Source organism: Azolla caroliniana, unplaced genomic scaffold (assembly GCF_043228905.1).
Source record: "Azolla caroliniana isolate FFs.n. ecotype wild unplaced genomic scaffold, voAzoCaro1.0.p SCAF_22, whole genome shotgun sequence".
NCBI classification, from domain to species: domain Eukaryota; kingdom Viridiplantae; phylum Streptophyta; class Polypodiopsida; order Salviniales; family Salviniaceae; genus Azolla; species Azolla caroliniana.
The window spans coordinates 1,679,001-1,706,425 of NW_028230457.1; the positions used below are offsets into that span (position 1 = coordinate 1,679,001).

The window sequence follows — 27,425 nt, forward strand, 5'->3', positions numbered from 1 at the left end:
AAATCAAAATATGAATGGCTTTTCAAATACAAAATTTAGATTGTGTTAGCGTACTTGAAGGCATGGACCATTCCGTGTACAAGATTGCATCTTTTTATGAGTAACGCATCCACATCCCAAAATATTTATTTGTAATTGTTTAAGCTAAGTTGTCGAGGCATCAAGCACATGTCTCCTCGCCCCATCCACAAACTTTCAATTGTTGGGTAGCTTGATGCAAAATTGATTATCACATAACAAAGTCCAAAGTCCGTGTTGGAATAGTAAATAAGTTAAATACCTTGAGCATTGATTTAATCCAAATGCCTTCTTTAGCTATTAGAGCTAGAACTACATATATAACTTCCATGAATGATATTGCTACAAGAGATTGCTTCTTCGACTTCCAAGAAATCGTAAGCCCAACTAGTGTGTAGACATAGCCACATATTCACTAATTTGTGTCTGACAAATTTTCAATCGTAAATTTTTGTGTGTTGTATCATGACGACGACATGGGTTGTGCCATTATTGTAGAGGGTTGTCCCCATCAGCACTTGCCAAACACAAACTTGACTTATGTTATTTGCTGATTTTCGACATTATGACTTTTGTTGTTTTGATAAATGCATAAACTATTGAATTGTGATAAGGGCATAAACAGGGCATACATTTTGGAATGTAAGAAAGGCATAGGTTTATAGGTTATCGAATTACGTTAAGACCCATGTAGGAAAAGAGAGAGATAGAGAGAAGAGTAAGAGATAGAAAGAAGTGAGAAAAGAGAAGAAAGTGAGGAAAAACACTTTTATTATGATCAAAGCCATGTTGTTTTACAATGGGTGCTGAACCGTGTTGGCTTTATAGAAGACCTTTCATTACAATGGGGGGGTGTTGGCTTTATAGTAGAAAGAAAGTAACTATTATTATTGTTATTATTATTATTATTATTATTTCGCTTATTATATATAAACATTTATTTATTAGTTTTTGCACGTATCGAAGCATAGAAGTTTGGCCCCAGAAGAAACATCGTAGTTTTGTAGAAATCGTCGTGAAGTCTACTCTAGTCGATGTGTTTCTCGAATTCATCTGACACGGTCAGTGTTGGTTTTTTGCTCGCTTGTTTTAACCATCCACGGCTTAATGACTCGGTAAGAATTCAAAACCCCCATTTAGAAAAGGAAACTTCTAAGATTACATGAAAAATGTCGAATGATTGTGTCGAGGTGGGCAATGACTCATTCCATGGCACTAAACAAACTCATATGGACATGAAAGTAAACACTTAGGTGATTGTAATGAGTGCATGTAGGTGGCATTGACTTTGTTCCTTGACTTCAAGCCAACAGAAATGGATACGATTTACTAGTAATCTGGTGACCATGTTCCCAAAGTTCTTTGAATGACCTCCCAAGGAAGTTTCTCGAACATTAGTTTCTACTAAAACTTTGTGGTATTTTGTTTAATTCAAAGAGATCAAACGGCAGCAAAACATAATCATATCGATGAATTCTTAGATTTCATTCTTTCGCTTCTACTTCTCTGGTGTGAACGCCCCAATGTGTGAAGTCAATTGAATGTACAACCCTTGACCAATCAAAAGGTCTCTTGACAGGAGACTAATTCTTGGACGATTGTGGCATTCAACACACACTACTAGCAAAGGCACACACATATAAATAGTTGGTTCCATTTGTTATCACCTTAAATTGTAAAGAACAAGAAATCAAGAACAAAAACCAAGTTAAAAGCTTCACCACACATACAAACACAAACACATACACATTCAGGTACACATATAGGTACATATACATATACACATAAAGGTACATATACATACAGGTACACATATAGGTACATATACATATACATAATATACATATACACATACACATAGAGGTACATATACATATACATATACATACACATATACATACACCCAGACGCACACATACACGTACACGTACATACATACATACATACATACAACATACAAATCTTGGCCGTTATGAACGCCGCCGCCGCCATCTCTTCCGCCACCGCCTCCGCCGCCACTAACCGTCACTCATCGCTGTCTGCCACTTCAGCTCCTCTTCCTGCTCGTCATAACAGCAGCAACTACACCTCCATGAGAGACCACCCCCTTCCCTTCTTGGAAGCCCAGCGCGCCCTCCTCCTCCTCCACCGCCGCCGCCCTGAACCCGCCGCCGACGAGACCTTCCTAGAGGCGGAGCTCCGCCTCCTCGCCGCCGCCGCCTCCGACCGAGCCGAGATGCACGCCATCCTTGCCACCCAGCGCGACAACTGGAACAAGCTCTTCCAGCCCACCCTCACCGCCGCCACCATGACCGCCACCCTCTTGGCCGCCATTAATAGCGCGATGGCCACCTCCGGAGGAGCCGCTTCCGCAGATCTCCATAGCCTCGCCGTCCCAGCGGCGCTTCTCAACGCCGGCGCCGCCGTTATGATGTCTGTCATAAACCAATTCCAGCCGTCGCAGCTTGCAGAGGAGCAGCGATCCGCCGCTCGCCTCTTCAAGAAGCTGGTGAGCGAGATCGAGTACGCTCTCCAAGTGGGGCCGAATCTACGCCAGCCATTTGCGGTTCTGCTGCGGGACTGCCGCCGCCGCCTGGAAGCGCTGGACAAATCCTTCCCCATGCCGCTCACGCCGGGTGGTCTCGAGAAATTCCCGTCCCAAATACGGCCCCCCATGCTCATCGCCCCGCTAGCTCTGCCGGCGGAGGAGCCAGCAGCCATGGAGGAGGAGGAGCAGCCCAATTCATCAGTCTGGAGCTCCGAACTGGAGGCGGAGCTCCAGGGCATCGCCGGCCTCGTGGGGGGCCAAGAGGCCGGGACCTACACAGGGTGGGCGCAAAACGTGGTGAAGATCAACAAAGGGCTGGCCATAGCTGGGCCCATGTTGGCAGGGGCGGCGGCGCTCCTCAACACGGTGGTCGTTGGGGGTGGCGCCGCCGCCGCCGCCGCCGGTGTTGGCCATGGCCATTTGGCGGTGATGGCGGCAATGTGTAGCGCTGTTGCGGCCTTCGTGGGTAGCTTGTCCAATGATATGCAGCTAGGAATGGTGGTGGAGCTATACCGGAACGCGGCCGGGCACTACACGAACGTGGAGACTTCGATCCGAGAAATCCTAAGCACTCCCGTGGCAGAACGAGGCCATGCAACTTTGTTCCGGCAACGCGTCGGGTATGAGACCGGACATTTCCCGGCCGACGCCGCCCAACAATTGTGCCATGATCACCCGGATGATTGCCAATAATCTAACCTTGCCGTCTTTCCACATTGCGATTTCTGGCCATGTTTGGACAGACGAGCGAACGACCCCATATGGCCAAATGAAGGAGGTGTTCCACGAGGAACTCCCCACACTTTTGGTTCGACCATTACAATTGAATGAAATGATGTCCCACTACGAAAAACACCCGAGATTGAAGGAAATGATGTCCCACGAGGAACATCACGAGTGATTGAATGAAATGATATCCCACGAGGAACATCACACGTGATCGAACCATTGACACGGATTGACGATATTGACATTGGTACTGACCCAAACCCTACGAACTATAGCCATGGAAAATGAAACAGTACCTAAAGAAGTTCCAAGTTAAACCCTAAATTCTCATCATTATCAGGGTTTATGAATCTCAAACGCCATATTCACCTTTCGTTTCCTTACACTTCAACATATAAGACACGTTGTATGAGGCTCCATTGTTCCGTCGACACAAAGTCAATGATGGTACCAACAACCTACTAGGTCCATTCAATCGAAAAATGTACATATGGCATATCATGTGAACTCACAATGCGATACCCTATATGAAAAACCACAAATGTTCTCGCCACAAGCGTTTCTCATAGTAATTCATGACACATATGACTCTATTCCTTTGCAATGAAAATGGTAATGCGCTCATGGAAGTGTTCCAACACATCGGATCGTATCTCTTCCTTTTGAATAGATACTCACAAGGTCGGAATTTCAAAATGATTTGGATTGGGGCTTGGAAATATGGTGTCACAAGAATTCTCTTTACTCTTCAACCAAAGTTTGAATTGAGTTAGAACCAAGGTTTTGACCTTTCTTTCAATGGTGAACAACAACAAAAACTATATATGCATATAGTCAAATGTTGTGGCTCCGAATCATGAAATGATTAGTTGATTGAAACAAATGCGACACTTTCTTATAACGAGAATGTTGTAATACTTTGTCTCTCAAAATTAACAAGTTAAAAGAAAAGAAATCAACAACGAAAATATGGACAATGGTTTGAAAAGTTGAATCAAGGTTAAAAGGATGGCAAATATATAACGATAAGGCTACGTGGGATAGATTATGGTTATAAGAGAACTTCAATACAATACATTACCTTTTTCTCTCATGGGCCAAAAGATGTTAATATGTCTTTCTCTCTCTCTCTCTCTCTTGTATCTCTGAAATGCAACATTTTTTTTATTGCATCCCTAAACATTTTTGACATTTTTGACATTTTCTATTTTTCTTGCATGTAATATTGATAATGGGATCTACAAATATACATGAGAGGATTGATGTGTTTTATACTTCTGCAAGCTATCCATTTGAAGAGCCCGACCCAAGGAAGAAGTCTCCCACGTTACCAACGATAGGACTTTGATTGGATGGAGGTATTTGATAATGCCAAGCAAGCATATAAGCAATAACTAAAGTGGCAACTTTGTACCCAACCAATAAAATTGATGATCATGGAGATAATCCTTCAACAATATATTCATCATCGATCAATGTATGCCTACACATTATGTAATGTTTTTGTTAATTTAAAAATAATCTTGGAACTTACATCAATCTACAAATGGTGAATCTACTCAAAGGAATTTAAATAAAATGAACCCAAATCAATGCTTCTTAGAATTATTTTGTAAAAATTGGCGGAAATGTGGGGATGATTCAAAATGGATTGTTTTATAATATTAAACATTGAAAAACCTTATAAACTTGGGTGATGCTTATCTTGCATCATCTAATTTACAATTTCTTCGAAAAGGACAATGAAGATTCTTTCATTGCCGTCATAGCCCCCACTACCCTTGATTAGATGCCTTCCACGAATCCACAAGGATAATTATACATGAGCAACATGTCATCTTACATCAAGGGTGGAATGGTTCAAAGGTTACATGCCATTAGAAAATTCCTTTGAGGTGGGATTCAATAGCAATAGTGTTGAGTATGACCTTCGACATGGTACAACCCATATCAATTGGATCACAATTTTATTTGAGGCGGGATTCATATATTGAATGCAACAAAAAGAACATAATATTTGTGGCCGACCTTGTGAATAAAAATACTTTTATTAAATTCTATTATAATTATGGCAACATCCTCTCATAAACGTTATTCGATTAGTTGTCCATGATAATGACAATTTTACCTACTTGGCCATCTTGTGATACTTTCTCAAAAACAATATCACATGAACAAAATGAAACAATATTCCAATATTTCTCAGTGGGTTCCATCCATTTGCTTATAACCTAAACAAGTAGCTAACCTAGTGTTGGATGTCTAACTTCGATCACTACCTTCACCATCGTTGGTCAAACCACACATTCTCCCTTTGGATAGTGACGATTGGCCCTTCCACACATGTGCCAACCAAACCACCACTATAAAAGTGAACACCATACATACTCCAATCATCAAAATCAATAATATTTGAAATGTGAAGGGTTCTAGTTGCCACAAAATATGACTTGAGACATTATGTACTCAAGTGAACTATGTTTATTGGCTCCGTGGATCTCTCTATGGTCTTATATAATTCAAATCTCTTCAATTATGGTTTCAGAAGTAAACAAAATTATGCTCTCTCATGGTTACTCTAGGTTGTTAATTGAACCAAAACCTTACATTAAACTTAACCATGCATCCAGAAAATTGCTAGTAGTAACGTCACATATGGATGGGGGACACCCCTATCATGGGAACATAATTTGAAATCACCCAATCAATTTTGGAACTCTCTGAGGCTTTCTCTATAATAGATTTAGTGCAAATTAAGCACAATCTCAATCTAGATACTCTTAGCATTCATTAAATTATTTCTTTCTAAAATAAGTTGGCATGCTTGAAATCAATAGATGCTAACTTTATAGCATAGTATTGGTTGCTAAAGGATTATGGTTGCAAACTCTATTTCAAGAACTTCAACTATGCAAGCTAGCCTACATGTAGATGTTCTGTGACAATATTTAGTGTATCTAGTTGGCCAAAATCTGAATCGCTAGGAGAAAATAATACACTTGGAGTAGAAATATCATTTCTTAAGAGAGTTGACTAAAAATAAGAACTTCTACTCGAGTATGCATCTACAAATAAATGTCGGCTGATTTATTAATAAAAGTTTGACCAACATACAAGTTTGTCTCGTGTTATGAAAACTTAGTTCTACATAGATTACAAATTAATTATTTTATAATGTGAACTAGCGTTTGAAAAGATGCACCCCAATGAAAAGGGGAGCAACTATATATGTAACCCATAAGGCTAAATGGAAGATCATGATTGTAGGAAAACTTTCGTACAAATATATAATTGATGCTATGCCTTTCTATACTACTATGCAAGTGTCCTATGAATTTCCAAACACTAGCGTTTTGAATAACCTACAGATGGGCATGTGGCTCTATTTGAATTACACAAGCTACTATGTAGGCATCGACCCAAGATATATTATTCATAGCACTAGAGAAATGAGAATTTGATCAAAGCAAAATGGTGAATGCAAACCGCCATATTTCATAGTTTCAACTAGCAAAGTCCATTGTTTAAAATTTAGACATTACAAAGTCACCATTACATGAGATGGTCGGATCCACAAACATTTCATACTTGGTCAAATTTGAAATAAGAATGTACAACATATCTTTTTTTTATATGATCATGCCATGTTAAAAAATGTGATGTAACTTATGTGCATTTTGGTTCTTATTATGGGATTGTCATGATCCATGAGCCATGGGGAGTACCATGCAAAAAATGCAGTATGCAAAAAATGCAGTATAGTCCATATACATGGAAAGATATTTAAATAATTGCTGAAAAGCTTGGGGCAAGTTTATGACGAATGAGTAACCCATTACATCAACATGGTAAATTTATATGCCTCTTTACATCAAGGTGACATGTTCATATTGATGCGTCGACTATGATAAGGCATGTATGACACAAACAATCGAAATAACTACCATCACAAGAACTAAAGGCTCAAATTGTCTAATGTGGTCATTTGATAACTTAATTTGTCGCTTAATGCTTATTATGGTCATTTTCTTGTCTAATGCTTAAATATCCAAGTTTGACATCAATTCTATAAACGCTAATGGTCAATGTCCATAGTTGTATGTGGCATGTTTTTGGACATAAAAACACAAGTATATCTCACTTTGCTATAAAGAGCAAGATCCATTGCATCTATTAAGTATTTATGGTGTATGGTGAGCCTCAAGTATGAACTGGCACATGTTTGTCCAGGCCAGATATACCCAACCATAGTTAAGAACGAAATATTCGGGAATGAATTCGTACACGAGGAAACGAACACGTCCCCATGGTGTCACACATGATGGTTTTACTTTTGAACATAGAATAGAATAGAATGGAATATATAAGATTGATGATGGATTATGACTTGGCTGTGAATAGTAGAGAGTATACCCTTGACTCATTCCAAGTCAAAAGCCATCCACTCTTTTATGCACAATCAAGAAGAAGAAGAAGAAGAAGAAGAAGACATATATATATGTAGTACCAAGGAGAGTGTTCTCTACACATACATAAAAGAAGAGGAGAAGTACAGACAAAAGCAAAAGGCAAAGAACAAAAAGCAAAAAACCATTGTGTTCATCCTCTTCCATCCAAATTCAGCTTTCCTTTGACGCTTGTGTTCTCTACACATAATAAGAGGAAATCAGAAAGCATTGTGTTCATCCCTTCCTTCACCCAAAATTCAGCCTCTTGTTATGAAACCCACCACCATTTCTGCCTCTCCCGCCGCCACCGCCGCCACTTCCATCGCAACCGCTAACTTCTCCTCCCGTGTGTGTCGGCTCTCTCGCCCATATCACTCTTTTCCCCGCCCATTCACTACCATCCCGGTACCCGTCCCGATCCCCGCCTCCACTCACAATGACGGCAAGAATCGCCACACCCTTCTCGTTTGTCAGCTCATTTCCGAGCCCCGGACCACCACGGCAGCACCGCCACAGATCGCCGCGGCCGCCGCCAGCCCCTACACCTCTATGAGAGATGACCCCCTTTCCTTCTGGGACAATGACCACACCCCCCTCCACCACCGCCAGCACCCCAGCGCCGCCGCTGAAGAGGAGGCCTTTCGAGTGGCGGAGCTCCGACTTCTGGCCAATGCCGCCTCCGACCGAGCCGAGATGCACGCTATCCTGGCCGCCCAGCGGGACAACTGGAACAAGCTCTTCCAGCACACTCTCACCGCCGCCTCCATGACCGCCACCGTCTTGGCCGCCCTCAGCGGCGCCATGGTGGCCGCCCAAATCTCCGCCAATATCGCCAGCCTCACCCTGCCGGCCGCCCTCCTCAACGCCGGCGGCGCCGCCATGATGTCGGTCATAAACCAGTTCCAGCCCTCTCAGCTGGCGGAGGAGCAGCGGACCGCGGCTCGCCTCTTCCGCAAACTGGTGAGCGACATCGATTATGCGATCAAAGCGGCGCCGTATCTCCGGCAGCCATCGGCGGTTGTTCTGCGGGACTGCCGCCGCCGCCTGGAAGCGCTGGACAAAGCCTTCCCCATGCCGCTCACGCCGGGCGGCCTCGAGAAGTTCCCATCCCAAATGCTCCCTCCCCTGCTCATCGCCCCTCTGGCCAGGCCAAGCGGCCCCATCGTCCACGACCAGAGATCCGAAGCCCAAGAAGAAGCAGGGGGGCGGAGCGGCGGCTGGAACGCGGACCTGGAGGCGGAGCTCCGGGGCGTCGCCGCCCGCCTCCGCCGCTCGGACATTAAGACGTACAGCAGTTGGGCGACGAACGTGGTGAAGATCAACAAATCCCTGGCGATAGCGGCGCCCATGCTAGCGGCGGCGGCGGCCCTCCTGAACGCGGCACAGCCGGTGCTCGTGGCCGCCGGCCAAATCGGCGCCATCCAACATTTGGGGGTAATGGCGGCCGCCTGCAGCGCCATGGCGGCATTTGCCGGAAGCTTCTCGAATGACATGCAGATGGGCATGGTGGCGGAGCTGTACCGGAACAGCGCCGGGTACTATGCCAACATAGAGGGCTCCATCAATGAGGCGCTGGATGCCCCCGTGGAGGAGCGTGAAAACGGGGAGCTCTTCCGGCAACGGGTTGCGTACGAGCTGGGCCGATCCCCGACTGCCTCCGCCTTAATCCCGGCCGATGACACCACCACCATCACCGAATCACCTGCCCCAGCAGGGACTCTCTTTTAAAATTTCTCAGAGGATGAATTGGGGAGGGGTTGGGGCACCAAAATTTTGTATATATTGTAGAGCTCGGAAATTGAATTCCCATCTCATGTTCATCTCTGTTTTTAATCCCACAGGGAAAAAATTAACATGCATAATGAAGATTGGTTTACAAGATATCTTTGTGTATACATACATATATATATTATAAAGGTATTAGACATCATCATCATTTACCCAGGAAAGAAATTTGAATTCCTATCCTCATGAATCTGTTGATTAATCAAAGAGGCAAAATTGATGCATTAACTGGTTTGCAAAAGATTTCTGAGTATATATGTATAGATAAGATTAGACATCTTTCCCTAAGCAAGAAATTGAATTCCTTGTTAAGATTAACTGCTTACACCACAAAATGATAAAACATTACTTACGAAGATAAAGACAAAATAAGAGTTACACAAGAACAATAAGGAAAAAGACAACAACAACAATTACAAAGAAGTAACGGTCACCCTTTACTTCTATGTATGTATATATATGTATTAAGTATTGTTTAGTAGTGTGTGTGTGGTACTACATCTGAGTTGTTAATGTAGGTTCTTAATATAATATACACCTTGATCTACATTGTTCCAAAATCTCTCTCTCTCTCTCTCTTGTCAATCCCTTCCATTATGTTCTAACCTGTCTACATTGTTCCAAAATCTCTCTCTCTCTCTCTCTCTTGTCAATCCCTTCCATTATGTTCTAACCTGTTTTACATGGTATCAGAGCCAGGTTGCACAATCTGAATCTCATACTCCTCTATAACCAACAAAACTCACCACAGATTATTTTAGATAAACAAATCTCAATACTATCACTATGGCAAGCTCAAGCAGGAAATATACCTTGGACAAATTGATAGAGAAAAACTACAAAACTCGGAAGACTTGGATGGAGCTTTTGCTTGATGATGACGAGCTCCTCGAAGTCACAACTAGCGCTAGTCCAAAACTTGAAAATAAAAAATCAAACGAATGGAACTAGTGCCGAAAGCTGGATAAAAGAGTTGGACTAGATAAAATGTTAAATGTAGATGAAAAACAGTTAGAAGTTATTCGAAAACTCACATCTGCAATTGCGATGTGGGCAAAACTGAAGGAACTATATGAACCTCAAGATGATACAATTAAACTTTATACTTTAGCTACCTTGTTTAATATGTGTGTTTTACAGGAAGAAGAAGATGTCCCTACCTTCTTATCAACCTGGGAGGCAACCATGGATGATGCAACTACTGCCGACAATTGCATCTCAGAAGACATCAAGATTGGATCAGTACTAAGCAAACTCCCTGAATCTTGGGGAACATTTATCACTATGCATAGTAGCACCGCAACATTATCTAAGCTACTAACTAAGATCCACCATGAAGACATTTGATGACAAAAGAAGAATAATGCTCAACCGGTCGCAATGGCAGTCTCCATGAATCGATTCCAAAGGGGTCATCCAACAAACCAACAAAGGTACAGACCTGATAAAGTAAGAAATAGTGAATCTAATAATAAAACATACACTTTAAAGAGTGAAATACAAAAATACTATGGGAACAACTCACGGCAAAATGGAAGCTTTAGAATCATCTGTAGATATTGCAAGAAGGAAGGACATACTGAGCGAGTATGTCGCCTCAAGCAAGCAGAGAAGAACTCCAACCGACCCCAGACACATAATGTGGTTATCCAACAAGAAGATGATAGAAATATAGAATAGTCTTTTGAAGAGGAACGTGAACAAAACGGAGAACATGAGGAAGAAGAGTACATTCAAGCATATCATGCAAACACACTTGAAGAAAATCAAAATGAAGATGATAGCACCTGGTTCTTGGATATTGGAGCTACTCACCATCTAACATATCGAAAAGATTGGTTGGACAACTATCAAGAGCTCCCAATGCCATTGAAGGTCACCTTCAGAAACAAAGGTAAAAAAGTGGTGGTTGGGAAAGGTAATATTAAATTAAGGCTCATTAGTAATCATCTTGTACAAATTTCAGATATATACTTTGTGCCTGGAATTGCAAAACGTCTATTGTCAATGGGACAAGCTACTGCAAAAGGAATGACAATAAAATTCAACAAACAACAAGCTACCCTATATATCCAAGATGACCAACATGAGATAAAAATTGTATCTCCAAAACAAGGGCAACTATATCCTGTCAAGGCAAATCAAGGAGAAGTATTAACTGCTGAAGTACATCAAGGAGGAGTAGACAATTTGTCCCCCACCTATCTATGGCATTGCATGCTCGATCATCTACATACACCAACACTCAAGTTGTGTCAAAATCAGAACCTGGTAAGAGGTTTACCTTCCAAAATCTTTAAATCTATTGATATTTGTGAAGAATACTTGTATGGGAAAATGGCTCAAAAATCATTTCCACTAAGTAACTCAAAGACAAAGGAACTACGTCAACTTGTTCACTTGGATGTACGTGGATTGATAACTCCCAACTCACTCTCTGGAGCAAGGTACTTTATAACATTCATTGATAACGCTTCGCGATTCATAATGGTTAGCTTTCTTAAACAGAAGGGAAACGTATTCAAAGCATTTTGTGCATATAAGAGCTTTGTTGAAAAATCAAACACAACTTAAAGTCAAAGTAATAAGAAGTGACAATGGTGGGGAGTTTGTTTCACAAGAGTGAGAGGCCTTTAACAAAAAAAGTGGTATATTTCATCAAAAGTCAACTATTTCCACACCTCAACAAAATGGGATAACCGAGAGAAAGAATTGCACCTTATTAAATCCGTTGTCTTGCCTTTCGACGTTGGATCGTTGCGTGCGTCAGGAGGGAACCGCTGGGGTTTTGAACTAGGAGGAGGAAGAATTTGAGACGAGTCTAGTTATGAATAGATTGCAAAAGAGAGAGAGAGATAGGAAACTCGTGAATCCCATGAGTATAGTGTATTAATCAATACTTAGATAAAAATATTAATTAAGATTGAAAGAGAGAAATAGATAGAAAACTCGTGAATCCCACAAACATAATTTATTAGTTTTATTAATATTTAAAACCCTAATAATAAATTAGAATAGATTGGAAGAGAGAGATATAGAAAACTTGTGAATCCCACAAGTATAATGTATTATATTAATCATTATTTTTGAACCCTAATGAATTTTCACCCATAATTTTCTCCTCCCCATTACAATTTACTCCCATCCTTATATAGCGATGGGAGAGGCTTAGCAATTCATGCTTTCTCTAACTATAGACTTTATGCTTTCTTTTAACTTTATGCTTTTTCTAAACTCATGCGTTTTTATCGACTATAGTGTTCATGCACGCACGCTGTCGTGAAGATCCGTCACTACGAGCGGATCGTGAGGCGGAACTGCCGGGGTCTTGAACCGGAAGGATTCGAAGTTTGTACTAGTTTAGCGAAAAAGTATTTAAGATAGATTGGGAGAGAGAGATTGAGATAAAGATTCCAATTTTAAAACAGGTTTAGAATGATTGAAATAGAAAGAGAGATTAAGATTGAACTCTTGACTTTAGATTTGAAGAACAAGGTATATCATCAAAAGGATAACAAATTTTCTTCTTAATATTAATTTTGATATAATTTACAAAGCTTGCTTGATAAAAATCCCCCTTTTTCTTGATTCCTTCACTCTTTTATAGATGCCCCCATGCATATGGTGCATGTGAGGGTGCAAGACATGCACGAAATGCATGAAATGCATGCAATGCATGCTTACCATGTCATCATCTAAGCTCTCACACATGAGAATTTACATGTAAAGCTATAATGATAAAAATATAATCCCTAAAGAAATGATTTGGCTTAATGGTAAGCCTATTGTTTCCTATCTTGGAGGTGTTAAGTTTGAGTCTTGCTTAAGTCTTTTTCTTTTATGCACAAAATACTATTAGGTTTTTGGACCAAATATCTTCAAGACACCATGCACCGCGATCAACTGACCCGACCGATCTGTCCGATTTGCATCCGTTTGGTCCGGCTGAGTCCGCATCCCGAGTCGCTTGCCGGTCACCGGCTCCGTCGCCGGTTGCTGCCGGTTTTGGTTGGCCAAAAACTTTACAAGTAGCTAGGCCACACCACTCATCCAATTAACTTAGTTCAAGTAAGCTTGAACTCTCTATGCTCCACACATAAACACAAAGAAAATAGCTTTTGCTCTGCGTTATATAAGGTGGGATCCTTATTTGTCTTGTCTATGTGGGATATCTCATAGTTTTATCTTTCTCTTTTTCTTTGCAAACTTCCTACCCACATAACTTGAGACTTAGATGTCCGTTTGTACTGTAGTAAAGTGCATTCGAAAGCTCTTGAAGACCTCCACCTTTTTGTACCAAGATATTAAAATAGTAATTTCACTATTATTGTTTTATATTATTTATACTCGATTTCGTATGTTTTATGCGATTTTCACACCATTGCCGAAAATCTTCACGACAACGCTAGGTGTGCATGTGTAGTTTTTTTTTTTTCAATCATATGTTTTTCTTCTAACTAAAGCTTTTTTCTAGAAAATATGCGTGAAGTAACCTTTCTATGTGGGATATCTGTTTTTCTAACACTCATGATGTGTTAGTATAATGGTAAGGCTTTAAATTATTAACATGGAGGTATAGGGTTTGAGTCTTTCCCTATTATATGCATATAATACATATTTTAACATTCAATCGATTATTTTATACATTTTTCACGTAGTGTACAAACTACACTACGACACTCACCCCCTCCGAACTTGCACATCCTCTGGTATGTGCTGAAGTTGCCAGAGCTTGTTATTCTCCTTCATCTATAATACCCTCTGTTTCTCCTGCTATGTCGACTTTGTCTCTCCATTTTGAGCATGTCCATTCCTTCCACCGGAACCATTGTCGCCATCCAATCCACCATATTCTTCGTTCACTCTTTGCATTGCCATGGCCGGTTGTCATGGCTCCTTGTGCTCCTCCTACGCTTAATCCTTCATGTCTCGTGCATGTGCCACCTTCGTCCCGATTGTCTTCTTGGTCAAGGCACTTCGACCCATCATTTATTCTTGTTTCGTGCCTTCCTTCCCAAGGATTTGTCCGAATACCGACATTGACTATCCCATGTAGACCCTTCAAGTGCATGTTGTCATGCTTCTCACTTTGTCCACCTTCGTTGTACAATCTTGCTTTAGAGTTGACAATCTTCATGTTAGAGCTCTCTTTCTCTGTCTAGATCTCATCCTTAGTAGCACCCTTCAAATCCTCTTGGCCCGCTTGGTCCTTGTCATCCGTGGTAGTGTCTTTGCTTGGCCTCTTCCTTGTCTTCATCAACATCGACTTCTTTCCGAATCGGTCTTGTCCGATCGGCTTTTGATTGGAACGATTTCCGTCTGGGTTGGGCTCGACCAATTGGATTTTGGCCAAATCCACTTCCGCCTGGTTCGGCTTTTGTTTAGGCTAGAATTCCGGTCGGATCATCTTCCATCTTGACCCTCTTCCGGCTTTACGTTCCTTTACTACCACCTCCCGTCTCTCCGGTCTCACGTTGGTTGTCGGACACAACCGCCGAAGTCTCTAGAATTAGTGGACAAGAATCCTTGATATTATCTTCCTTTGTTGTTTCGCACATAGCCACCTCCTCGGCTATCTCTTTGTCGTATGCATCGTATTCGACCTTCGTTTCCTCACTGCCACCTTCTGTCTCTTCGGGCTCACATTGGTTCTCAGACGCAATTGTCGAAGTCTCTGGAATTAGTGGTGGGAAACTCTCGACACGACCATTCGCCATTGACTCGTCCATAGCCACCTCCGATTTGATGCCATCTTTCGTGGCTACCTCCTTAATCACGTCCACCTCACACTCTTTATCTCCCTCGATCATGCAAGAATCAATTTTGCGAACACCACTTCAAGGGTGGAAGAAGGTTTCTCAAGTCATCGACCAATCGTTCTTTCGCAAGAAGAGAGGATGGCTTGTTCCACACCCTTCTCCGATTGGTCTTCTCCGATGCCACCCATTCGTCGAACTCGCATCGATCTTGTCCCTTCGGTCTCTTGTAGTCATATGCCTATTGTAAAGCTTATTCAAAGGACCCCCACGTCGGGTTTTGTTGCCGTATCTTGTGGATTCTCTCTTGTAGCTCATCCGTGGCCACCCGATTGAAGGATATGACCTACAATCTTTTAGATATCCCACATTGCATCATCTCTACCTTGTAGTCACATAAATAGCGTGACACGTCTTTTCCATTGAATTACCTGTTTCTTTTCACGAGCTGCTCTACTACCACTACGATCTCCGACATCTCACGTTGTTCTTGCAACATCCACTTGAACATCATCATCATGTTGATCACCTCTTGCGGATTCTCCATCTCCTTGCCACTTGTCTTCACGTCAAGTTCACCAAGTGTATCGTGCCTTTCGACGCAGGATCGTTGCGTGAGTCGGGTGGGAACCGTTGGGGTTTTGGACTAGGAGGAGGAAGAATTTGAGATGAGTCTAGTTATGAATAGATTGCAAGAGAGAGAGAGAGAGAGATAGGAAACTTGTGAATCCCACGAGTATACTGTATTAATCAATACTTAGATAAAAATATTAATTTAGATTGAAAGAGAGAAATAGATAGAAAAATCGTGAATCCCACAAGCATAATTTATTAGTTTTATTAATATTTAAAACCCTAATAATAAATTAGAATAGATTGGAAGAGAGAGATATAGAAAACTTGTGAATCCCACAAGTATAATGTATTATATTAATCATTATTTTTGAACCCTAATGAATTTTCACCCATAATTTTCTCCTCCCCATTACAATTTACTCCCATCCTTATATAGTGATGGGAGAGGCTTAGCAATTCATGCTTTTTCTAATGATAGACTTTATGCTTTTTCTAAACTCATACGTTTTTATCGACTATAGTGTTCATGCACGCACGCTAGGTGTGCATGTGTAGTTTTTTTTTCTTTCTATCATGCGTTTTTCTTCTAACTAAAGCTTTTTCCTAAAAAATATGCGTGAAGTAACCTTTCTATGTGGGATATCTATTTTTTAACACTCTTAACATGGAGGTATAGGGTTTGAATCTTGCCCTATGCATGTAATACATATTTTAATATTTTCTTCTTTTTCTTCATATTTATTCAATCGGTTATTTTATATGTTTTTCACGTAGTGTACAAACTACACTACGACACTACTAAGAATATGCTGAAGACGAGTGGAATGGACTCAAGAGTAGCCACAACTTGTTACCTACAAAATAGAACTCCTCACCAAGGTATAGAAGGACAAGTTCCATACACCATGTGGTATGGGTATGCACCTGAGATATCACATCTTCAAGTATTTGGAGCAAACGCATTTGCATACATATTGCCAAGAGAACAAAACTTGAGGATTGGTGCATCAAAGGAAAATTTATTGGATATGGGGAGCCATATGGAGTAAAAGCATACAGATTTTACCTTTTGGATACCGGTGAAATAATTTTTAGTCGTTTTGTGGAGTTTGATGAGAAAGTCTATTTTCTAGGTCATCATATGTAATGAAAGAAACTAGGAGTGGACACCCTACAAATGAAATCACAAATTTTCAAGCAACAACAATGGAATCTGAAAATGATAGGACAACAACAGAGAACTCACTAAATGAATGCATGATTGTTGGTGACAATCGAATTACAACATCCTCTTCTACATACCCACTACCATCAACACAATCTAGTGCATCTTACATATAGAAATTTGAGCCTCTACAACATAATAATGAAGAAAAACACATGGAGAGTTGAATTCTATGAAATCACATCATCAACATTGGAGCAACATCGGGATCCCTCTAATCAATACATTGATCTACACAACAATCATGGTGCACCAACAACTAATGGAATAGAAAACAAAGGTAAGAAACTCAATCAATTACCTCAGTTTTAGATCTCAACCACTCAAGATGAGGGGTTGATGACCTCCGTTGCCAAGCCCACCACCAAGTCCGTGGCCACCAAATCAACCACTTGAAGTCTTGAACCTGAGGATGTGTTTGTGTGCCGCCAACAACTCAACACCTCTTCTTCAACATCCAAATGTCATTGTGAATCTGAACATACAAGTTCAAGTCACCTACAACCCTACACCTCCTCAACATATCCTTGAAATCTCGAAATTGGTAGTCAATTTGTCGGCTGATTTGTTGCTCAGAGCCTTGAAGCTAAATAGTTGTATGCTCGAAGCCTTGAAATAGATGATCAGTCCACTGCCCAATCTATTACTCGAAGCCTCGAACGTGATCATATGAGTGGTGAACACATGATACCCTGTGCATCCTCCGTGATCGCAACAAAACAAAGCTCTAGATATGAGAATATGGGTCTCGGCCGCCAAAAACCCTGCAACTCCTCTACATCCACAGAATGTAGAAGCCCTCAGTTTGAGGAAGTGGGTGTTAGCTGCATGCAAGCCTGCAACTCTCCAAATCAACCTTAAAAGACAAAGAAATTAGGGATAAAAAGACTAAGGTAAGGTTAATTAGTGACATCTATGACGCAACTAAGGACGAGGTGCTTGAAAAGTCGACATGTCACTTTGTAACAAAGACGGAGTTTGACATATCCATCTTTGCAGCCATCATTGAAGGAGACAACTATGACACGGCCCCAATTATCACCTTCAAGCAAGCATTAAAAAGTAAAGAAAAACAAAATTGGGTTGCGGCTATTAAATCTGAATTCTTGGCACTCCAAAAGAATCACACATGAACATTAGTACCTCGGCCTTCTAACTCCAATGTAATCAGTTGTAAGTGGCTTTTTACAAAGAAATATGATGCTTTAGGTACTCTTGTGAGGTTCAAATTGAGATTAGTGGCTCGAGGATTCTCACAAATACTAGGTGTGGACTACCATGAAACTTTTTCACCCACTCTAAAAATCACAACACTCCGATTGATTCTTGCCATGATGGCATATTTAAATGTTGAACTTCACCATGTTGATGTTGAAACAATGTTTTTGCATGGTGATTTAGAAGAAGATATATATTATATGGAACAACCCCAAATGTTAGATAATAATATAGACCTTGATTATGTGTGTAAACTCAACAAACCTCTATATGGCCTAAAATAATCTTCTAGATAATGGTAGGCCAAGTTTCATAGGTTCCTCCTATCAATCAAATTTCAACAACTTCAATCAAAACCTCTACCTCGTTGGCTAGAGATACTTCCAACGAGGTTGTTTGGTTTATCAGACCCTGGAAGGCATTCATGTGCTCCACCATACTGGAGTCGTCTTGATATCTAAGTCTCACTAACTTCTGGAAGATCGAGACTCGATTTATGACATTCTTGTTCTCAAACATGATGCCTATCTTCTCCCAAAGTTCATGAACCTTACTCTGTTCATTGTAGTTGTTGTACAAGCTCATGTCGATGAAGCATCGAATATAGGATGTCTTCTTCATATGCATCACCTCCCATGTTGATGCATCAATCTTTTCTGGCCTTTTGTCCCTGAATTGTACCGACATCCAGAGTTCTTTAACCACTTCCATGTCCCTCATCTTCAACTTCCACACAGAGTAGTTGGAGCAGGTGAGCTGGAACATGCCGTTGACTAGATCTTCCATGCTCTGATACCAGATTGTGTGGAATAGTGCTCGACCACAACCGAGTCTCACTCACTCATTGGAAGAAAATAGAAAATAGAAAATAAGACAACGCAATGTATTAACATGGAAAACCTCAAGAGGCAAAACCACGGGATCACTATAGAGGAGAGGTACAATAATGTGAGACTCAGAGGCAACGAGCTCGAGCTCTACCTTCGCCAACCTGTAGTTACAATAGAAAAGCTTTCTGTATCTATTTATAGTTATATAAATTTGGGGCTATTTACAAATATGACCTCAACGGTCACATCTAAATATATTATGTTGAGAGATAAGCTCAACATTCGTGCGTAATACGGTGCGTAACCCAGTGCATAGACTGGCTGCGTAAAATAGTACGCATAACGTGGCCGTATCGGTGTGTAAACCGGAAGGCCGTTGGAGAGATGTTCCTCATAAGGAATAATTTTGGGAGTAAGTGTTGAGGCTCATTTATGAGCAGTCAAGTATTGTCAGTACTTGCGTCAACCCGATTTTCAGGGCTTGTATAAAAGGTGCTCACTGAGCACGGTGTATGTATAGATTGAGTATTATTTTGAATTGTTTTTCTGTGTGTTCTCTCTCTCTCTCTGTCTGTCTCTCCCTCGTACTGTGTGTATTCAAGCTCTCCATTAAACCTGCGTAGTTTTTGTGTTCGGTTTTCTATTGCTTCTGCACATAATCTTTTTCATGGTATCAGAGCGCGAGGGTTGAGAACCTCTGCAGCCGACATAGCTTGAAAAGAAAACTAACCAAGAAGAACAGGAAAAACAAAATGGATATAGAGGCATGGCTAGCTCGCTTCCTACTGAGAAGCTCGACAGAAACAACTGCGCGTCTTGGTCCTACAAGATGCACCAGTACCTGCTCGGGCACGATTACTGGAGCTATGTCGACGGAGCAAATGACACAACACCCGATTCGACACACAAAGACTTCCCGGCCTGGGAATAGTCGGCGAGCAGAGTACTGTACTGCTTTGCGTCTTGTGTGGGCGAATAGCTCCTAAGCTACATTCGGGATGCAAAAACACCGAAAGATGCTTGGGGAAATCTGAAGAAGATTTTTGCCGCAAGCACCACAACCAGGAAGCTTCAACTCCGACAGGAGCTGAGCAACCTACGACAACGCAACTTGTCGGTGGTTGATTACACCTCGAAGATCAAAGATATATGCGAATCCCTAGCCTCCATCGATGTGAACGTCGAGGAAGGCGAGATGGTGCAGATCTGTCTCGGGGGACTGGCGACGAAGTTGAGAGCGTTCCGAACTGGTGTGTGTACACGAGAGAATACGCCGTCGTTTTTCGAGCTACAGTCGATGCTCCTTATAGAGGAGAACCATGCGGGTGCGTCGACGAGCACACATGCCGACAACAAGATGCTGTACACAGAGGGAGATAGGCCCCATGGTTGTGACGGACAAGGCGAGTCGGTGCGCAATGGAGGCAGCCGACGGGATCAAGGAAGAAGGCACCGAAGTGATGCCGACAACAATTTCGGACCCTCCGGAAACAGGGGGAGTCGAGGTGACGAGAACCGGCAAGGGAAATCCACCGCGGAATGCTGGTACTGTGGCAAGAAAGGCCACAGGGAGAGCGAGTGCTGGAAAAAGCGCGCCAATTCGGAGAGAACCGGGCCCGGATTAGGTTCCGGACAGACCGACAAAGGAAATCGGCAACGATCACACTACGCCGAAGGATCCGGAAAACCCGGAAAAGGGTTAGTCTTCGTGACGAGACACGAAGCAAACTCGATGAAGAAGATCACACTGATGTCGGACGAGGTGTGGTACGTCGACTCCGACGCGTCAAACCACATGATGTGCCACAAGGAGTGGTTCTCGTACCTGGAAAAACCGATGCAACCGGGAGTAGTCGCAACCGGAGACGACACTCCGCATCCGATCGCGAATGTCAGTGAAGTTCCCTTGAACCATGTTGGGTAGAAAGGGAAACTTATGAATTTGTTACATGTCCCGACAATCACGAAGAATCTGGTGTTGATCGGGCAGATCGTCGACCAGGGGATGCAAGTCCGGTTCACGCATCTTGGGTGCTTCATCGAGGAAGAAGGCTGAGTTATTGCGCGAGGGCGCAGAGACGGGAGGATGTTTATCCTCGACTCTAGTGATGGTGGCACCGCAATGTTCGCGAAAGGACAAAAAGTCGAGTTAGATATCGACTTATGGCACAAGCGGATAGGCCACGTCAACTATCAACGGCTTCAGAACCTGCAATCGAAACAGGTGGTGTTCGGATTGCCCAAATTTAGTGGCCGAAAGGCGCAAATTTGTGAAGCGTGCCAGCTAGGGAAGCAACACCGACTTCCTTTCCCTAACGAGTATAACCGGAGCCGGAACAAGTTTGACTTGATACATTCCGATGTATGGGGGCCGACACAGAATGTTAGTCTTGGCGGGAGTCGATATTTTGTGTCCTTCATCGACGACTATACGCGACACACGTGGATCTACCTCATCGAGAAGAAGAGTGAAGTCTTCGACTATTTCCGGAACCTCAAAGGGTTCTTGGAAACGGTTACAGGACGAAAGATCAAGTGCTTGTGGTCGGATGGTGGAAAAGAGTACTTTTCCGTTCAATTCAACGGCTATCTGCAACAAATGGGAACTCGGCGTGAATTCAGTTGTAGATACACGCCGAAGCAAAACGGCGTGGCCGAGAGGAAGAACCGGTCAATTGTAGAAACAACACGGCCAATGATGGAGGAGAAGAGCTTGCCCAAGTTCTATTGGGCCGAGGCTGTATGAACCGTGGTGTACATTCAGAATCGGATCGAAGAAAAAGTGTCGGCGCATGACCTGTATTTCGGAAGAAAGTCGAATCTGCGACACTTGAGAGTTTTCGGTAGCATTGCGTATGTGCATGTGCCGAAGGACAAACGGAGGAAGTTGGACGCGAAAATTGAGAAGTGTATCTTGGTCGGCTATTCGGATGAGCAGAAGGGTTATAAGTGTTATAACCCTCACACCAAACAAACACGCGTGAGCCGCGACGTTGTGTTTGACGATTCCGCGTCCTGGTACTTGCCTCCGACTCCGCACCTCATCTCTAATCCGAGTTCTGACGATGAGGTCAACAAGGCCGAGATGCCTCTGGATGCGCCTGAAATTGGGACCCGTGAAAAGAGCTCGATTTCGTTTCGGTTAAGTGGACCGAATGAGCGACTGAGTCGGTTTGACCAGTCCGAAGGTGTCGGATTATGACACTAATAGGAATGAGTCGGATCTACGCGAGTCCGACTCCGAGGGAAGTGATGACGGGTCTTTGAGAGCGAAGTCCGCGTTGGCCAAGAAAGCCTCAACTTCAGCTAATGAACAATTACGCCGATCTACCCACCAGAAGAACCCTGTTGTGCGGTTCGGTTACAACGAGTACATGGCGCATCACTATGCGTACATGACGCATGTAACAAAAGTGCGTGAGCCGGAGAGCTATGCAGAAGCAGCGAAGGACGTGAATTGGTGTGCCGCAATGGAGGAAGAGATGCGCACATTGGAGGAGAATGAAACCTGGGACCTGGTTTACACACCGGAATGTGTGAAGCCGATCGGATGTAGGTCAGTGTACAAGGTCAAGTACAACACTGACGGCTCGGTCAACCGATACAAGACCCGGTTAGTAGCAAAAGGCTACGCGCAGAAACATGGCATCGACTACGATGAGATGTTTGCGCTGGTCACAAAGATGACGACCATCCGTGTTCTGCTCGCGGTAGCTGCGGCAAAGGGGTGGCACTTACATCAGATGGATGTAAAGAATGCGTTCCTGCAAGGTGAGCTTGAGGAATAGGTGTACATGGTATATGTTGGGGACAAGGTCGTTAGTGCGGAAGAACAAACAACATTTGTGAAGTTGAAGGACCTGTGTATGAGAATGAAACAAGACACACACACACACACACACACACACACACACACACACACACACACGCGCGCGCGCGCGCACACACACACACACACACAGATAGGCACAAAGAAATGACTTTTTCTCAATAGCAACAGTTACAAAAAATGATAACCAACCTTTTCTAAAGGTTACAAAGTCACTATATATAGTGACTATCCTAGGGCAACTGCCCTTTAAATGCTATTTACAGAAATAGCCCAAACTCGGGATGTCCAAAAGAGGACAGTGTGAATACAGCCATTATACACTCGTATTAGACACTCCCCTGTAATGGGCGTATACATGGGTTATACTAAAGTTATAGGTATGTACAAGGTTGTCGGGCAGATCGGTTTTGTTTGAGTCGGCAGGATCTGAAGACTGAAGCCCGAACCGGCCGGGTCAGAATAGCTGAAGCCGATCCTCAAAGAACCGATGTATGTTGTCCGAAACCATCCTGTGCTGTGTGTCCGACTTTAAAGAACCGATTTTTCGTTACGCCCATTTGGTGCCGAAGGGACCGGAAACGATCCGCCGAAAGACACTTGGTCATTCCATCTGCGACATTATCAGTTGTGGATATTTTCTCGAGATCGATTTTCCTTGAAATGACGCAGTCCCGAACGAAGTGATATCGAACGTCGATATGCTTGGAGGCATTGTGGTGAACCAGATTCTTTGACAAAGAATCAACACCTTGACTGTCGCTGTAGACAATTGGAGCTGAGTCGAGGTGGACTTGTCTAAATGTGTGCGCTAGCTGACCGAGCCATAAAGCTTCTTTGGCCGTGTCAGACGCAGCTACATATTCCGCTTCGGTTGTTGAGGTGGCTGTGCACTCTTGAAGTTTCGACTTCCACGAGATTGCTCCATTTCCGAATTTGAAACAATATCCGGTTGTTGATTTCCGACTGTCTACGCAGTTGGCGAAGTCCGAGTCGGTGTAATTGACTATGCCTGAGGTTGAGTTCGGGCCAAAAAGAATGTTGTGGTCTTTTGTGCCAGCTAGATATCTGAACACATGCTTGACTGCGTTCCAGTGCGATCCGCCTGGGTTGTGCATGAATCTACTGACGACTCCTATGGCGTGAGAAATATCAGGCCGTGTCGCGACCATTGCGTACATAAGGGAGTTGACTGCCGGTGCATACGGTACCGACTTCATATCTTCCCCCTCCAGACCGGATGTCGGATAGTCTCGCTGAGATAGCTGAAGGTTAATGGGGAGCGGGGTCGAAGCAGACTTGGCCGAGTGCATTTTGAAGGGTTCCAAGACACGTCTGATGTATTCGGTTTGAGACAAGAAAAGTTGTCGTTTATTGTGATACCGACTAATCTTCATACCAAGTATGTGTCTTGCCGGACTGAGGTCCTTCATGGCAAACTTCAATTGCAGTTTCCGAACGAGTTCGGTGAGCTCTCCAGCATGTCGGCCGGAGAGTAGCATGTCGTCCACGTAAATGATGAGGAAGAAGGGAGACTCGTCTTGAGTTGTTCTGGTGAAGAGACAGTGGTCCTCATCGCTCTTGGAGAAGCCGACTGATTGGATGAAGTCGTCGAACTTTTTGTACCACTGTCGGGGTGCTTGTTTCAGGCCGTATAAACTCTTCCTGAGTCGGAAGACTAGATGTTCCTGGCTGGATGCCACAAAGCCTTTTGACTGCTCCATATAGATTTCCTCTTGTAGGTCACCGTGGAGGAATGCCGTTTTTACATCTAGCTGAATCAGCTCCAAGTTGTCGGCGGCCACGACGCCGAGCATGAAACGAAGGGTTGTCATTTTCACCACTGGTGAAAAGATTTCATTGAAGTCGATGCCATGTTCTTGTCGAAATCCTTTCGCAACTAGTCTGGCCTTGTACTTTGGGTTGGTCGAGTCAGACGTCTCGTTTAGTCAATAGACCCACTTGCGCGGAAGAGCATGCCGATTCTCCGGTAATTCGACCAAGTCCCAAGTCTTGTTTGCACAAATGGAGTGCATTTCCGACTCCATCGCTAGATGCCAAGTGGCTGAGTCTGCAGATGCCGATGCTTCTTCATAAGACGTCGGTTCTCCGGTGTCGGTAAAGAAAATTCCAGGAGAATACCTTTCCGGAGGTTGCGACAGTCTCTCGGATCTTCGAGGTATCACTGGACTGGTCGCACCGGGTATAAATGTCGGATGGTCAGAAGTTGAGTCACTCGGTTGTGCTGAATCAGTGGATTCAGTTCGGGAGGTGTTGGTTACCCGTGAAACCGATCTCGTGTTGTGGGCTGGGCCTTCATGAAGGGTTGGCACTTCGGAGAATATTACCCTTCGAACTTCAATAGGCCTTTCGGCCATTTTGTGCATAGCCGACTCGTTGAACACGACGTCCGAACTTCGGACGATTTGTCTGTGCTCGAGGTCCCAGAATCGGTATCCGATCTCGCTGTTGGGTCCATTTCCAAGGGAAACACATTTCCTTGATCTTGGTTTGAGTTTCCGACGGTCGTCTTTTGGTATGAGAGCATACACCTCGTAGCCGAAGATCCTTAGCTTGTCATAATTCGGCTTACTGCCGGTCCATGTTTCCTGAGGTATTTTAAGTCCTAGAGGTCTACTTCGCGACATATTTATGATGTGTATTGCCGTAAGTAGAGCCTCTGCCCAGAAGCCATCCGACAGTCCGGAGTGTTGGAGCATGGATACTATGCGTTCTTGAATCGTCTGATTCATGCGTTCATCAATTCCGTTATGCTCTGGACTATAGGGTGCCGTATATTCACGTCGAATGCCGCGTTCTCGGTAAAATTTGACGAATTCTTCAGAGTTGAATTCTCCTCCGTTGTCAGTTCGGAGACATTTCAGTTTCCGAACGGCCTGATTTTCGACCATTGCAAGCCATTCGGAGAAGATCGAGAACACCCGATCTTTGGTTCTGATGGAGTAAGACCACACCTTCTGAGTCGAGTCGTCAATAAAACCGACGAAGTATGAAGCACCGCCGAGAGACTGATGTGGCATCGGGCCACAGATGTCCGAGTGGACCAAATCGAGGGGACTCGATTCTCTTGGTGTTGATGTCGGGTGTGATGCGGCTTCCTGTTTGCCGTACTGGCAATGCTCGCAGAATTGGTGATTCGAGAAGGAGAGTTTGGGGATGTAACCGGCTCTGGATAGGTGACTTATGTCGGCCTTGCTAAGGTGTCCTAGTCGTCCATGCCATAACGATGACACGGGGATATCAACCAAAAATAGGTCACCCTCTTTGAGTGTGACATATAAAGGGTACAAGGAATGTACCTTTGGTTCTCGAGCAAGCAGGAGGTTCCCTTTGTGGAGTGTCCACCCTCCTGATGAGAATCCGGCACGAATGCCGGTTTTGTCAAGCTGTCCGACTGAGATCATGGATCTTGATAGCTCAGGAATGTGTCGGACGTTGTGTAGTATGAGTGTAGAGCCACTCGGAAGGTTGAGCTCTACGGTGCCGATTCCGATTATAGCACAGTGCTGCGAGTTTCCGACTCGAATTGAGTCGGAGTGCCGGTCTGAGTATTGCCGAAACTGAGATCGGTGAGGTGTCACATGATACGATGCGCCCGAGTCCAGGAGCCATGTGCTTGATTCCTCAGTCATATGTAGAACTTCTGATTCGACTGGGTTCTTTATGGACAATACGTTCGGGTCGGTCGTCAAAATTTCGGCTGAAGAGCCGACGTAGTTGACCTCCTCATGCCGGCTACTCTTCTGATCCGCTCTCTGAGCTTTGTCGGTTTTTGCTTTGAGTGCCCTACAGTCGGCTTTGATGTGTCCCGGTTTCTTGCAATAGTTGCAGATTCGCTGATTGTTCGGCGGTCGGGAAGAACTTCTTCCCTGGTTGTTCGATCGGTTGGTCGAACCTTGTACTACGTAAGCTTCATTTTCCGAGTCTTTGGCGAAAGACTTTCTCTGAGCTGCTTTAGTGAGGATTGCGTTCGTGACTTCGGAGTACTTAATGACAGCTGTTGAAGCATTGCGGACGGTTGTAACAAAAGTTTCCTATGAAGAGGGGAGACTACTCATGAGTATCATTGCTCTGAGTTCATTCTCGATTACCGTCCCCTGAGACGAGATTTGGGAGCTTACGCTTTCGTACTCATTGACGTGTGCTTGAACCGAATCAGATTCTTTCATCCGCAAGTTGTAGAGACGCCGGATCAGATACATCTTCGTTGCAGCGACCTTCTTTTCATAAGTTTCCGACAATGTTTTCCATAGTTAAAACCCTGTCGAGCACGATTGCACTGTGAAGTACACTGACTCTGATAAGTGCATTTGAATTGTTCGGCAGACGATTCTGTCCAACTTTAGCCATTCGTTTGCCTTGTATGCTTCTGGAGGATTTTCATTCTCAATCGGGTCTATCTGACCCTTGACTATGAGATAGTCCTGCATTTGCTCCTTCTA

At 43.4% G+C, this 27,425-nt stretch overlaps 1 protein-coding gene and 2 long non-coding RNA genes across 3 annotated transcripts; 1 reads left to right on the top strand and 2 right to left on the bottom strand.

Moving 5' to 3' along the window:
• The first annotated feature begins 7,841 nt into the window (after window positions 1–7,841).
• On the top strand, window positions 7,842–9,556 carry LOC147849750 (putative F-box protein At4g22030). The gene has a single exon (XM_087336893.1). It carries the CDS (start codon window positions 8,014–8,016, stop codon window positions 9,469–9,471), a length of 1,458 nt encoding a protein of 485 aa, XP_087193019.1. The 5' UTR covers window positions 7,842–8,013; the 3' UTR covers window positions 9,472–9,556.
• A 1,286-nt stretch (window positions 9,557–10,842) lies between these two features.
• Window positions 10,843–11,602, bottom strand: LOC147849751 (uncharacterized). Its single transcript, XR_015531709.1, has 3 exons — window positions 11,503–11,602; window positions 11,109–11,408; window positions 10,843–10,969 (listed from the first exon to the last, which is right to left on the bottom strand). It is a non-coding gene; the product is annotated as an uncharacterized LOC147849751 (long non-coding RNA).
• Window positions 11,603–16,924: 5,322 nt separating this feature from the next.
• On the bottom strand, window positions 16,925–17,570 carry LOC147849752 (uncharacterized). Its single transcript, XR_015531708.1, has 3 exons — window positions 17,387–17,570; window positions 17,093–17,165; window positions 16,925–17,016 (listed from the first exon to the last, which is right to left on the bottom strand). It is a non-coding gene; the product is annotated as an uncharacterized LOC147849752 (long non-coding RNA).
• Window positions 17,571–27,425: the final 9,855 nt, after the last annotated feature.

Excerpts from the sequence above, each read along its gene's own strand:
- LOC147849750 (XM_087336893.1), top strand. The coding sequence starts at position 8,014 with ATGAAACCCACCACCATTTCTGCCTCTCCCGCCGCCACCGCCGCCACT.